Source organism: Besnoitia besnoiti (assembly GCF_002563875.1).
Source record: "Besnoitia besnoiti strain Bb-Ger1 chromosome Unknown contig00014, whole genome shotgun sequence".
Taxonomy (NCBI): domain Eukaryota; phylum Apicomplexa; class Conoidasida; order Eucoccidiorida; family Sarcocystidae; genus Besnoitia; species Besnoitia besnoiti.
The window spans coordinates 734,700-748,381 of NW_021703916.1; the positions used below are offsets into that span (position 1 = coordinate 734,700).

The window sequence follows — 13,682 nt, forward strand, 5'->3', positions numbered from 1 at the left end:
ACATCTTAGTCGACCAGGAGGGCGGCGTCCACGCTAGAGGGCACCCTAGTGTGCCTGTGTTGTTTGAAGAGTACATCTCACCTCCCGCTGTGTTCCGTGCGCCGTAAGCAATCGCACTACCAAGACATCCTGAGCGACAACTCCTGCTCTAAACTTCCATCCTCCTGGCGTTCTTTTAATCCTTGCCAGGTCTCCGCCATGAAGAACTAGACAGCGCACGCTAGACCGTCGTCCGATGGTATGTGCTCTGTCGTTTGCGATTGTGGTGAGAGACACTTGCTACAGATCCGTTGCGGAGTGAATATTCACCGTTTTTCTGCTCGAGTGACAACTGCATCCACTCTGGGAGCTTCACTGGTCATCACAAACAGGTGTTGACATAAAAAATCTACAGTACGGTTTTATATATGGTACGTGAGAAGCATTGGTGTTCAGGACTAGTTTACATGCGCTCACTTTAATATGTAGTTATTAAACGAAGCTTTATACGCGCTAGCGTGGTAGGGAGGGCGCCAAATATCCATGAGTATATTCCACGCCGAGGTCGTGGAACCAGTGCTGCGTGTGCTTGAGCGTTGTTCATTGCCCCGTTGGCTAGCGCTTCTAGGTATCACTATCACAGACTGTCCAGTTAACGAGAAATGTGAGGCCTCCAGTCAGCGTCTCATCTGCAGGCGTAGTCTGGGAGTCATGTTCTCTAAAATCATGCCGGAATTGCTATTTCGATTTCCCTTGGCTCGAGAACTGAGCGCCGATGAGGCTAGACATGCGCTTGCGCTCGAGCAGCGGCGTGTGTCTGTGCCTTTTTTTATTTGAGTTCCTTGAAAAAGGCGAGGACGCCACGCGTGCCTGCTGGTTCATTTCGTCGTCCCCATATCGGCACGATAGTTACGTGTCTGCAGCGGGTTCCGTTGAAGGACGAGGCCGCCGGACGACAGGTGCGGTCGCTCAATGACTGCTGCCGCTTGTGTCGCGTAGAGGCATAAGAGAAACTGCATGTTTTTTTATACCTCAGACATGCACCGACAGCAGGCCACGTCTACTACAGCCCGTCGCATCTGAGACTCCTGATCAGCAGTTGCAGCCACGGTAGACACGCGTTTTCTGTGTTCCACCCTCAAGTCTAGCGTCGAACGCGCGCACGGCGCCCTGGACGCTGCGCGTCATCTCCGGGCGTTTGAAGTGTCACTAATAAGCACCGGTACGCTGCCTGTGCATGCATCTTTCATGGCAGAGATGCTTTCATCTGTCTCTCAGCGCCGCGATGCAGTTTTCGTCTCGATGACGCAACCCATGCACGCCTTCCTCATTGCAGGCTATTGGTCGTTTCCCCTCTACAAAAACGGGCTCCTCACATGCCACGCCATCACGCGGTTTCCTTCTTTTGTTGCTTCACGAAGAAGGGATCCGGCTGTACGTACACGAACTCTTTTATGTACGGATACGCTGTCGCGTGGTTTTCTGCTGCAACTGCATCGCGCGCTTGGACCGCCTCGGCGTTTTGTCTCTCTTCCGCTCCTCCGCAGTGTGCCTTGCACGTGTACACACAGACCAGCGCAAAGTGAAGTCTCTCGGCGGCGGCCTGCGCGGCCTCGGCTCTGCAGGCCCCACCGACCTCTTCTTCCTCGACTATTTGGGGGGTTGGCCGGGGGGGGGCGCCTGGCTGCGAGCCGCCATTGGCTTCCTGTGCCGTCTCGCCATCGCCTGCAGCCCGACCCTCGCTCCCAGCCCGGTCGCCACCCGCTGCTTCGCGCTTGTCTCGTTTCCCCGCGACAGCGCTCGGCTTGGCGCCTCCGTCCGCGACAGCGCCCGCAGACTTTCGCAGTTCAAAGAGGAACTGCGGAAGCACCTGGAACTCGAACTGCCGCTTCGCGCCGCACCGCTCGCACGCCGGAGGCTGACTCGCCAGCTGACCGGGCGTGAAAGGCCACAAGGGCTTTCCGCCGAGGGCGTACCGAAGCACCTGGCCGCGGTTCGCCGGCGCCGCTGAGCACCGCTTCAGAAAGCCACTCAGCTGCGGATCCTGCGAAGTGTGCTCTTCGTGGATATTCTCGAACGCATCTTGCTCCGAAGGATCCAACACGGCGTCTGCGCACACAAAAGGCGAGAAAAAGAAAAAAAAAAACCATGCAGGCGCGGGCGCGAAGCCAGCAAAGCCATTGGACAGGAGTTCGCAGCGGTGGGCGCACCGGGACACCAGACTCCCCAGAGGCCACATCTTATATGAGGTTAGCTGCTGTCGTATACCTTACCACCGGATTGGTTCTATGCTTATACTAAGTCGACAGATGTAAGGGCTTTTAAACAAGCATACGCGTCCACGCCACACACCGCGGCTAACCCGATACGCACGACTCAGCCAGACATGAAAAACACATTTCTCCACACACTCACGATGAAAATCCAACGTTTAGCTTCACGGATAGGATCGAAATACACGCGCCTTCGCGGGGCTGTCCACGCGCTGCAGACTCGAGCCCCGTCGCATCCAAAACTGCATGGACATCCACAGAACGCGGGAACTACCCAGCGGCCGCATAGACACGAGTATTTCCGGGCTCGCGCCATTCGTCATGCACGCATCATGAAGGGCACCAAGCTGCATGCCACTATGGCTGAAAATAGAGACACCCGATGCAGCGAGACCAAGCTGTACTAGATCTCCCCGAAATCGGCGCAAGTCTAACTCGACGTGCTCGGAAGAAAGCCACGAATGTTAGTGTACGTGCAGCCACATGCACCTGCACACGCGCGCAACCTAAACCCTCGGAGACGGCCGCGAGGCCGCCGCCGCAGCCGAGACCGTTCTGCGGGACTTCTCTTTCCATCCGCGGCTCGCGAGCGTACCTGGATCGGCCTTTTCCTCTTCTTCGTACTTTCTCAAGAGCTCGCGTTCGTAGGCGTACGCCGCCGACGTGTCTCCGTCGTCTTCGGCGTCCTCCTCCTCTTCGCCGACCGCCAGCTCGAACTCAGGCAACGCGCAGCACAGCCCGCGGCTTCGATGCGCGGCGAAAATTCGGCATCGCCGATGAAGACAAGGCAGTCCTCCTGAACGCAGACACCGCAGACGCGCACCTGCAGCGCTCCACCATCTCGCCGCCCCGGGCGCCGCGCTGCAGACGTCGCTTAAAAAGTGCCAAGCAGCGGCAGAAACAAAGGAGGCACGAATGTGCGGCGGTGCGCGTTGCTCTCCATAGACGTGCCAGAACCGCGAGGCATGAATGCGGTCGGGCGACTCGATGCTGCGAAGCTGCCTCGGGGACTAAAAGGCTAAAAGGGCATGGCTCCGCGGAGAAGACAGCGGCGCTCACGCTCCGCTTGGCGCTCGAACTCCTCAAAGACGGCCTCCTCTTCGTCGACGTCGACGACGCGCGCGCTGGCCTTGCCTTCTTCTTCGCACTTTCGCTCGTAGGCTGCGGTCGCCTCGTCGTTTCTCAGCCGCAGCAGCTGCAGAACTTTGGTCTTCATGCTGGCGGCCTGCGCGTCCTCGAGGGCTGTAGCGCCACTCGGGTTGCAGGTGTCTCCGGGGAGTCCACACACCGGGCAGCAGGAACTCTGCACACGCGCCTCCTCGGCCTGCAGCTTCGCAAGCGCCAGCCGCAACTCCTCGCGCTCGCTCAGGTGCTTGCCGCGCGGCGCGGAGAGGCTCTTCGCAGTCGCCGCCTCCCGCCAGGCGCTCCAGAAGACCTCGCTGGGCACCGAGGCCAGCGGGAAGGAAGGATAGAGTGCGTTCTCCTTCGGCATCTGACAGCGGAAGAGCGAGAAGCCCGAGCCGCACCGCATGCACCCAAAGAGCAGCAGCGCGCGATGGAAAGCCCCCGCACAGTCATCCACAGGCGCGTACACCTGAATAGAAGGGAGAAAGACCGCACAAACGCCAAAATCTGGGATGAGACAGTAGAGGGACAGAACCAGACGCCGCAGAGAGCCTCCCGGGACTGACAGAACCACACAACCCCCAAGGCGGCGCCTACCTGGAGCAAGAAAGTCTGAATCTCCTTGCATGTCGGGCACGTCAAGTCTTCGCTTTTCGGCAGCTGCCGCGTTTCCAGCCACTCAGGCTTCCCGCCAACTTTCGAAGGAAAACACCAGCGCCGCAGGGACTGCGGCGGCGCGTCTTCGAGGAAGCCGAGATTGATCTCCTCCGCGTCCATCGTGGGAAAAAACCGCGATGAAGGAGAATGCGGTGAAGACAGACGATGTCCCCCAGAGCCCCTAACCAGAGACACCGAGACCGTGAGTCCGCGAGAAAGAGAAGGACGCAGAGAACGGCGGAGAAAGGAGGAGTCGACGCTCAGCAAGAGGCAGAACAAGCGACGTGTAGAGGAAAGACAAGGCAGGCGCGGAAAAAGAAGCAGCGCGGCCGCTGCGAAGAGACTGTCTCTTCGAAGGTGTAAACGAGACTCGGTCAACAAGGTGAGGCAAAACGGCCAAGAGAAGACGCAGAGAGGGCCTCAGAAACGCGCCTTCTCTGCCGAAGACAAAGTGAGGACCCCAAGGAAAGCCATCTTACGCAGCAACGTCCTCAGTCCGTCCTTCGCTATTTGTGAGAAAAAGCCGAGAAACGGAGCAGATATTAGGACCGGAAGATATTTTTCTCTTTGTGCCTTCCGAGGCGCCGCGGTCTGCCGCGGGCTCGCATGCAGGTTACATGCATGCGGCCACAAGCATGACGCGCGAAAATCGCGCGTGAACTGGTCCCCTCGATCGTTTGCAAGGCAAAGCCATTTTTTTTCTTTCTCTCCCCTGCGCTTCCTGTCCTCTTTCGCCTTTCCTGCTGTTTTTTACTGAGGCAGAGGCAGTTGAAGAACCAGTAGACCGAGACCGGGGGCCTGCTGCCCGTGTGGGGCTGCGCGTCGAGTGTCTCAACTTTGCGAAAATGAAAACGAAGTTCTCAACATAAAACAGAGGCACTTTTTGTCGGAGTTTTCTTCTCTTGTCTCTTGCAATTACATCTCTCCGCCTCTTCTCGGCCATTTGGGCTGCAGCTCGCTTTTCGTCTGGCGTTAAGGAGAGAGACAAGCTCCGACATGGACTCGCGCATCGATGCCGTTGCGGACAGAACGCCAGCGACGATCAACCGCGCATTCTGGGGCAGCAAGGCTAGAGTTTAGTAGCACCGGAAGTTTCTTGAGTACTGGGATCTGATGCGCACATCGTCCTTGTACTTGGCGGATTGGACTGCACACCCTTCCGATTGAGCCATTCTCGAAAAGACGAACCATGGCAGGCTTCTCGTCGCTCGGTGCCGAGGCCGACTCAGTCGCCGCACAGGGCGGCGCGGGACGGCGATCTGCCGGGACGCCGATGTCTCTTCCCCTTCTCCAGGTGAGTCAAGAGGAAAACCAGGCCCCTGAATCGAAGCCACTACCTGAGAGAAATCAGAGCGCATCGTTTAACCTTTCCACTGCCTTCGTCTCGAGCCTTCACGGAGTGTATGTACACCGGGCCGCTTCGACAGGTGTACATACACCTGGCGGCTGTGCGGAGAGCTTTTTGCTGTAACCCCGTTCCCTGGCAGCTGCTTCTCGACTCTTCTTCTGGCTTCCGCCTCTGCAGCCCATGCACGCTTTTCTGTCTGCGCAACGTCGTGAGAGCGACCGACGCCGCCGAGGCCGCTAGAGACTCGTGGCTTTTTCTCGTCTCGGCGTTTTCGATGCCCGGTTTTTTCGCGGGCACTCTGCGGATACTCCCAGTTACTGCATCTCCTCCGTCGCTTCTTTCGAGCGTCCCGCGGCGCCCCCGAGCCGTCGGGCCTATTTCGGATCTGTCGTGTTTCTGTTTTCTTCCACAGAACAACGTGAGGCGCGATCCGCCGGCGTACTTTGGCGAGTTCCAACTCCAGTTCTCTCATTTTCGTGGCCTCTTGTCCGTGCTCGAGCAGCAGCCGCATCGAACTGTCAAGGGCTTGCAGCAGCTTCTCATGTTCCTTGCGCATGTGAGACCCAAGATTTTCGAAATGGCGAGGCGCTGTGCCGCACCTATTCCTGCAAATAGTAACGCATAGCCAGAGGTCTAGACGTATATTACCAGTGCGCCCTTTTCACTTCTTCGCTTGGATCTGGGTTCTTTCGCTGCGTTGTTGGCTCGCTCAGAGGGCGCTGACGCCGCTGTACTTGCTTGCATAGACCCCACACTCGCCGACGCGCCGGTACGGAGTTCTTCAGCCCCGGGTCGGACTGGCGTGATTCGCGTTCGTATCTTCATCTCGTGTCGACGCGTCATTTCCGCGCACCTTTCTTGAATTTTTTTCTCCTTTCCACTCAGACTAGCCCGTGCTACAGCCCGCGCGTCGCGGAGGCCGAGACGTCCAATGCGCGCGGGAAGGCGCCAGCCGATCTGACATCTTCGGCGCGCGACGCGTCTGGTTCCTTTCTCTCTCTGTTTGGCTTTGACGGCGCAAATGACGGCAGCCTCCAGAGTAGTCAGACCGAGAACGAAAGCAGGAACTACTCGGCGGAGCTCGCCGGCTCGATTCAAAAGACGCTGATGCAGTTCTCCTCCGCCCTGCACCCGCAGACGCGACAGACGCTCCTTACGGCACTCCTGCTGCTCAGGCGCAAGCGACAGGTAGGAGAAGAAAATGTGAAAGAGAAAAGAAGAAAAGACAGTCTCTCGCTTGTCGCATGTGGCCGCAGTCCCACCTGACGCGTTGGCGCTTAAATGTCGCTCGCTGCGTTCGAGGGCGGGCGGCTCTCTGCGCCGCGAGAAGCCTCGAAGCCTTGCCGTTCGTCGGGGCTGGCGCTACCATGTACTTGCTTGTGACAAAGGCATACCGCGCGTCCGGTGAAGCTTGTTAGCCATTTCTGTATCCAGAATAGTTCTCATCTTTACTGCGCCCTGCCCGCGCACTTTACGTGATTGCAAATTTAATGTAAAGGGGTTTAGGCTTGCGGAGGGGCGAACGAATTTGCGCCGTTGTTTTTTGTTAAACGCTAAATCGTCCGGTAGTTTTTTCTTGGGAGTGTGGAGCCCGCGCGCCTTCTGAGGAGGGAGCGGACGGCCTCTGCGCTGGAGGTGAGCGTCCAGTGACCCAGATGTCGCCTTCTTTGTCGTTTTTCGCGCCATTTCTACACGTTGGCCTCCCCGCTCAGTGCATGCGCATTCCACTACACATCTGGCTGCTTCATTCCTGCGTCTCTGTTTTTGGTGCGTTTGCTTGCAGCTCTCGTGCTCAGACATGCTTCGCATTTCAGTGCAGCTGCTGCAGCTGAACGATAAGACCTGCCGCCAGACTCTGTTCTCCTTCGTCACGCGAGACGTGGGGAAGCTTTGTCTCGCGGATCATATGCAGCAAGTAAGCGCTTTTTTCTCTCTCTTCTTGTCTCCGCTGCAGGTCGCCTCGCACTAGGAGGCCTCTGGCTGACCATTCTCTGTTGCGTGAAAATCTCTCTGTGCTTGCTCAACTCGCGTCCTCCTCGCTCTGTCTGTATCGGCAGTTCCGTTCCCTATCTTCTTCGAGGCCGTGCTGCATGCACATATGCATGCGCCCGTACATATACATCTTGTTTGCTTTTTGGCGGCCCTGTTCTACGGCGGTGAAACCGTTCCTGATTCGCTGCGTCTTCCTGTCCCTTCTTTCCTTTCCTCCGCCTCGCAAGCTCTGCAGGCCTTCACTGGCGCCCTGCCTGTTGTTGCTCTCGCATTTTTTATGTTCGCGCCTTGGGCGTGTCTGCAGAGTTTCGCGACTCTCTCGCCGGAGCTCTTTGCGATGCTGTCACGCCCAGCGTGTCCTCTGGCCGCGCGGCTTGCGCTCTGCTGCCTGATTCAAGTGTACAGACAGCAGCGCCACAGTGGCGGTGCGTCCGTCCACCGCAACGACAAGAACTTTCAAAAAATCGTCAACGCGATTGCAGCCTGCACGCTCGCGGGCGACGTCAAACTCGCCACCTCCGCGGCGCTCTTTCTTCTCGGCGAACTTCAGGTACGCGCATTCCTGTCATCTGTGGAAATCTACCAACGCCCTCATCTCAGCCAGCCGAAATGGAGACGTCCACGCGAGAGGCGGAGACAGAGAGAGACAGCTTCTTTCTTTCGCTGTCAGATGAGTGAGAAGAGGACTCCATATACTACTACGCCTCGACATAGCCGGTGTGGAGTCCGTGGTGCGTTTTCGAAAACACGCTGGCACAACGGAACTTCGTTTGGTAGCTATTCATAAAAAACGCTTTTTTTTGTTCCTCTCGTCGTCTCAGAGTGCTTCGAACCGCATCGCGAACGTGGAGGACGACGACAGCGACGAAGAAGAGGAGGAAGCTGCGGCGGTCGCCGCGGAGGCGAAGCGCCTGACGAGATCGCAGGAGGGCCTCGCAAAGAAAACCGCTGCGGCCAAGAAGAAGCTGAAACGCGCCAAGGTGAGAGAATGCTCGTGGCTCCAGGGGGGAGGGGAGGGGGGGAAAGGGGGGAGGGGTCGCGGGAGTCCCTCTGCGGGTGGCTTTTCATGCTGTTTTTCAGTTTTCACCCGTTTCTGTCTTCGGCCTTTTCTGCGCGGCCGTCGCTTCCTCCTCCTTCTCTTCGGCCTCGTCTCTTCCGCTGCGGCCTGCCTCAGGCACCGCACCGCGTGAGCTGCAGCTGAATAGCCGCCCTCTGCAAGTTTTTTTTTTTCTCTCTCTTGCTTGGCGTTTGGCTGCAGGCTAAACTGCAGCGAAAGGTCAAGCGGAAGCAGCAGCGGCTCGAGCAGCAGCACCTAAACGGCGGGGTGGTGGCGTCCGTATCCATCATCGACCTCCTCTACGACCCACAGGGCCTGGCAGACAAACTCTTCAGTAAGCCAAGCTGCGCCGCAGCCCAGGAGACCCGAAGCTAGACTCCACGTGACACTTGCCCAAATGGGACTCCTCCGCATAGACGCCGCAAAACTGCCCTAATTCGTAAATTCGCGACGCGGATAGTTGTAACGCGTTTGCATGCATGGCACACTTACGAGAGCGCCGCGCTGAGTCGCGGCCGCCTTGGCGCCTCTGGAGTTCGGCTTCAGTCCGACGCAGACTCGCTGTATGGCGTCAGTGAGGGAGACGCGCAGGCGGGAGGGCTCCGTGTTTCGCCTCCGGGCTCGTGACGGCGAACTCGAGCTGCGTCTCCACACGATGCGCTTCCTCTGTCTGTGCCACGCCTGCGCAGGCCGCGTTCGGGGGCAGAGCGACAGATTCGCGTCGCGCGTCGTTTTCCTCAACCTGCTCTCGCGTCTGATCGGCCAGCACAAGCTCCTTTTGTTCAACTTTTACCCATTCGTGCAGGTCCGGAGGCCCGCCGTCGCCGCCTCCTGCGAGGGCGTCGACCTCAGGGGACTTTACTACACGCGAGGAGATGTGTGTCTGTGCGAGTCTGCGTGTGCGTGAGTCGCTGTGGGTAGGAGCGCGTGCGTGTGTGCGCTCTTCGGATGTGCGCCAACTTGTCTGTGAGTCGACTTGCGTGCGAGTTTGTTTGTGTGTAACTGTTTGTGTGTGCGGTATGCGCATGCTGGTAGGTGAATCTGCTTGCATGCGAAAATGTTGGAACACGCGCACGTTCGATGTGAGTATGTTGGTGTGTGAGTCCGCTTGTCTGTGAGCATGTTAGAGTGGTAAGCCGCCTTCCTGCAAGTCGGTTTCGACGTGACTTGGCCTGTATCTCAGTCTGTCTGTCGGCTTGTCCCGGGCGGGTCCAAACTCAGAATCTGCGAAGGCGTCTCGTGAGGAGTTCCGTCCTTTTTGCTCGCGAGCATCGCTGCGCTGTCGCTCGTCGCAGCGGGTTTTTCCTTCAAGGAGGTCCTCGTGTGCGCGTTGTCTCTTCAGAAGTACCTCCAGCCTCATCAGCGTCTGGTTTCCGTGCTTCTGGCGATCCTCGCGACCGGAGTCCATGAACTAGTTCCGCCGCAGGAGCTGCTTCCTGTCGTCAAGCACATTGCTGACGTGTTCATCAACGAAACGCGCGGCGAAGACGTGATCACTGTTGGCCTGAACGCGGTACGCTGTCAACACCCCTATAAATAAGACACAGCAGGAATGCGTCAGCGTCTGGTGTAGTCTCGTTGGCGGGGAGCGTCTGATCAGATCGGAGGCTGTCGAGTTTTTTTTCTGTGCGCATGCGTGGGTTCAGATCACCGAAATCTGCACGCGGGCGCCGCTCTGCATGACGAAGGAGTTGCTGTCAGATCTCATCGAGTACCGCAGAGAGAAAACGAGCAAGAGCGTCGTCATCGCCGCGCGCCGGCTGATGAATCTTTACCGCGACGTCATGCCTTCGCTGCTCCCCGCCAACGCACGCGGCCGCGAGGCCTCCATCGCCGTACAGAACCAAGAGGTAATCCTGGGCACAGTTCCTCTAAAGCTGAGAGGCGCAGAGCTAGCCGTGCGCGAGATTCCGCAGAGCGGCCAGAGGGGCTGCGCCGGGCGGAGACAGTCGCGAGTGTAAAGTCGTGGGTTTCACCACCGCGGTAATCACGCGTGCTTGCTGCTGCGTCTGTGTTTAGTCAATTCGACCGAGCACCTGAGACCATCGAATTCATGGGTCCCCGACCGCGAATCACTGCACAGAGACTGGTTAATATTTGGCACAGTAGAGTCTCGTGAGGCAGTGGAGGAAAAGGGGGAGTTGACCGCGCGTGAAGAGGCTGGAGCCACGGGGGGGCGGGGGAAGACGCAGGCGAGCGTTCACAGGCATGGAGAGGTGCTCTGCTGCAGGGGTGGCTGCTTGCAGCGATGACAGACAGTTGCTGAGAACCCACAGTGACGTGTGGAGTGACGCTGAGTAACGTGACTGAAAGGCGCCGATGCGAAGGACATTGGGCATGCCCAACACCAGAGTGAGGGCGCCTTGCTGCCGACACTGACATGCATCGCTTGCCGGTTCAGCGAGTGACGAGAAAAGCGGGATTGCGCTCGGTAGACTCGGTCGCACCGTATTGCCCGTCTTTACTTTTTTTTCTCTGTTTTTCTTCCAGGGCGACGGAGTCAGCTTCGGCGAGTTCAAGCCGGCGGCGAACCTGGCTGGCGTCGAGGAGTTGGAGCGCCTGCAGAAGCTCGTGAAGGCGCGGAAACGAATGCGAGAAGAAGAACGAAGTGAACTAGAAGATGATGACGAGGAGGGCCTCGAGCTGGACTCCGACGATGAAGAGGACGGAGAAGAAGAGGAGGACCAAGAGGACAGAGATGAAGAGGAGGATGAAGAGGATGAAGAAGACGAGGCAGAGGATGACGAGGAGGATGAAGAGGATGAAGAAGACGAGGCAGAGGATGACGAGGAGGATGAAGAGGATGAAGAAGACGAAAAGGACGAAAGTCGCCCAACGAAGAAGATGCGCCGCAGGAACGAGTCCGGCGAGCAGCCCTCGGAGGGGGGCGAGTCCTCATTGCCCTCGACTCTGGCGACAGATCGCATTTTGACGCCTGAGGAATTCCACGCGCTGCGCGTCCTGCAGGCGAAGCGCGCCGTCGAGGCGGTTGGGAAGCACCCCAGCGCAAAGAAAAAGAAGCAGGTAGACGATGAGGAGCACGAAAAACTCCTCTCTCTCCTCTCCAAAACCGGCGGCGTCGAAGCGGGCCTCGACAGCGAGGACAGCGACAGCGAAGACAGCGACAGCGACGACTCTTCCGGCAACGAGGAGAGCCCGGTGAGTCCACGCGGTTCGGCCTATAGACGGAGAACCTTCGTGGTGGCCGATGCGGCCGTTTCTTTTTCTCGTGGCCGCGGGATTGCCGCTGCAGGTGCACCAGGGGGAAGTCGTCTCTGCGTGGAGACGAGGATATGCATGGAGTCGCGATCTCGGGATGGCGAGCCTCGAAGTGGCGACGCACAATCTCGCAAGGAGAATCGGTTGGATGCAGCGAGAGGCAACTTGCTTTCGAAGACGCTCGGCTTTTCTTCGCAGGTGTCGCCGCGTCTCCTGCTTTTTTGGGTTTCTGCGTCTTGTCCTTTTCGGCGCACGCCTCGATCTGCTCGCGGTCTCCTCTGCTTGGCACGTCCGCGTTCGATGCCGCGTGGGAACGTTCTCCGCCTTCTTTTCTGTTCTTGATCTGGAGGCGTTGTGTCTCTCTTGCATCTGCAGCACAGCGCGTTTGTTACGAGCACGTCGCTCGAGGGTTTGGCAGGGCGGAAGCGGCGACAGGCGAGGGAGCGGAATCGGCTGAGGGAGGAAGCTAAGATGGAGAAGCGGAAGGGCGGCAACCCATGGCCCTTTGCAAAGAAACAACTCGATGCAGCGGAGGCCTCGCTGGCTGCCAATCCTTCGAAAAAGCACAAAACAGTCGTCACCGGCAACGCGCCACAAAAGATCAAGGCCAGAAACAAGCCCCTCGCCATGGTCCGACAGGTAGGACAGCCGCGCAACTCCGCATGCTGACGTTTTTCCGCGCCCTGAAGTGGCGTGAGGTCACGCACATGCGCAAAGCTGTGCACGCATACGTAGACAAAAGTGGAGATAACTATGTAGATTCCTGTGCCTTCCTCCCACGCCTGGGTATATATATATATATATCTACCTGTATATCTGAATATTCGACAGACCGGTGGAGGAACCCTTTCCCCTGAGGGCTGCCCATATATATATATATATATATTCATGTTTATATTCATGCAGGCATGCAGATACACGTATATACATCTATAGATTTTTATTTTTTTTGATACATACTGTGTTCGGTATCAACGACACGAAGTCTGCTCGCGCTCGTGTTTCCCGTGGTCAGAGTCGCAAGCTGCGCGACAAGAAGCAGCAGAGCGTGAAGCAGAAGCTGCAGAATTTGAAGAAGCAAATCAAGAACCTGAAGAAGAGTCAGGTCGGCAGACCAAGGAGGAGAAAGCGATAGACGCACCTCGGACGCGACCTCGCCGCTGCATCGTCTCTGCTCTTCTTTCCTGCTAGCGGCGCGGCGACTTCGAAGCGTCTCTCGAGGCCGCGCCATCTCGGGTCGTCCTGCCTCGACTTCCTCGCTCTCCTTGCACTTTTGCGCGTACTTCTCTACATCTGACGTCTTCTAGCGGCAAGCACAGGCCGCAGAGAGACGTATTTGCTGCGCTGTGTGCCATGGACGCCTTTGCATGCGGCAGCCGGGCACCTCAAGTGCCGTCTGCGTATCCGCAGCAGATGAATGCATACATATATAGACATATATGCACATATATATGCATGTATATGTCTACGTTTTTTTCGCATATATGCGGCAGTCTGTATTGGGCTCTATTGCTGCTTCTTCACTTCTGCGGGTGGTGTGTTTGGAGCGTTGTGCTTGTGAGAACTCGAGCAAAGGACGGAATTTTCACTCCTTCTTGCTTTCGCCTAGAACAGCGATGACTACTACAGAGACTGCGGGAGCGAGACGCTTTCGGCGTCGGCGGCCGTCTCCCTCTACTACCATTCTGCGGCTCTCAGTGCCTTCTGCGCTGGCGTGCTCACGCTCCTAAGAGTCTACGCCGCCGCACAACACACGCGGCAGGACCTCCTTCTGGGTTTCCCTTTTGCCGGAGTCTAGCGAGCGACCGGGTGCGCGCGACTCGAGGTTGCAAAACTCAAAGCAAAATAGCGAAACTTCAACTCGGGTGTGCGGGCGAAGTCTGGCTTGTGGGGACCCGGCGGCGGCGAGCCTGCCAGCCGCATTTCGTGCAACGAAAATACTGAAGTAGCTGTCGAAAACCATCTTAAACCCCAAACCCTAGCCGGCACTGAACAACAGACACAACGCCCACGCCGCGTCGGCGTCTTTCGC

The 13,682-nt window shown here is 57.8% G+C and overlaps 2 protein-coding genes across 2 annotated transcripts; one reads left to right on the forward strand and one right to left on the reverse strand.

Annotated features, from left to right (window-relative positions):
• Positions 1 to 1,366: 1,366 nt before the first annotated feature.
• BESB_025870 (programmed cell death protein 2, c-terminal domain-containing protein) lies at positions 1,367 to 4,154 on the reverse strand (the record flags this gene model as incomplete). Its single annotated transcript, XM_029361267.1, has 4 exons — positions 1,367 to 2,088; positions 2,848 to 3,048; positions 3,312 to 3,846; positions 3,975 to 4,154. 4 exons carry the CDS (start codon positions 4,152 to 4,154, stop codon positions 1,367 to 1,369), a joined length of 1,638 nt encoding a protein of 545 aa, XP_029215622.1.
• Positions 4,155 to 5,223: 1,069 nt separating this feature from the next.
• BESB_025880 (uncharacterized protein) lies at positions 5,224 to 13,448 on the forward strand (the record flags this gene model as incomplete). The annotated part of the gene is made up of 14 exons (XM_029361268.1): positions 5,224 to 5,328; positions 5,795 to 5,938; positions 6,268 to 6,570; positions 7,166 to 7,297; positions 7,679 to 7,924; positions 8,196 to 8,354; positions 8,633 to 8,765; positions 9,121 to 9,236; positions 9,774 to 9,944; positions 10,078 to 10,281; positions 10,922 to 11,590; positions 12,026 to 12,289; positions 12,666 to 12,755; positions 13,260 to 13,448. The coding sequence occupies 14 exons, from the start codon at positions 5,224 to 5,226 to the stop codon at positions 13,446 to 13,448; spliced, it is 2,925 nt and encodes a 974-aa protein (XP_029215623.1).
• Between the last annotated feature and the right edge of the window lie 234 nt (positions 13,449 to 13,682).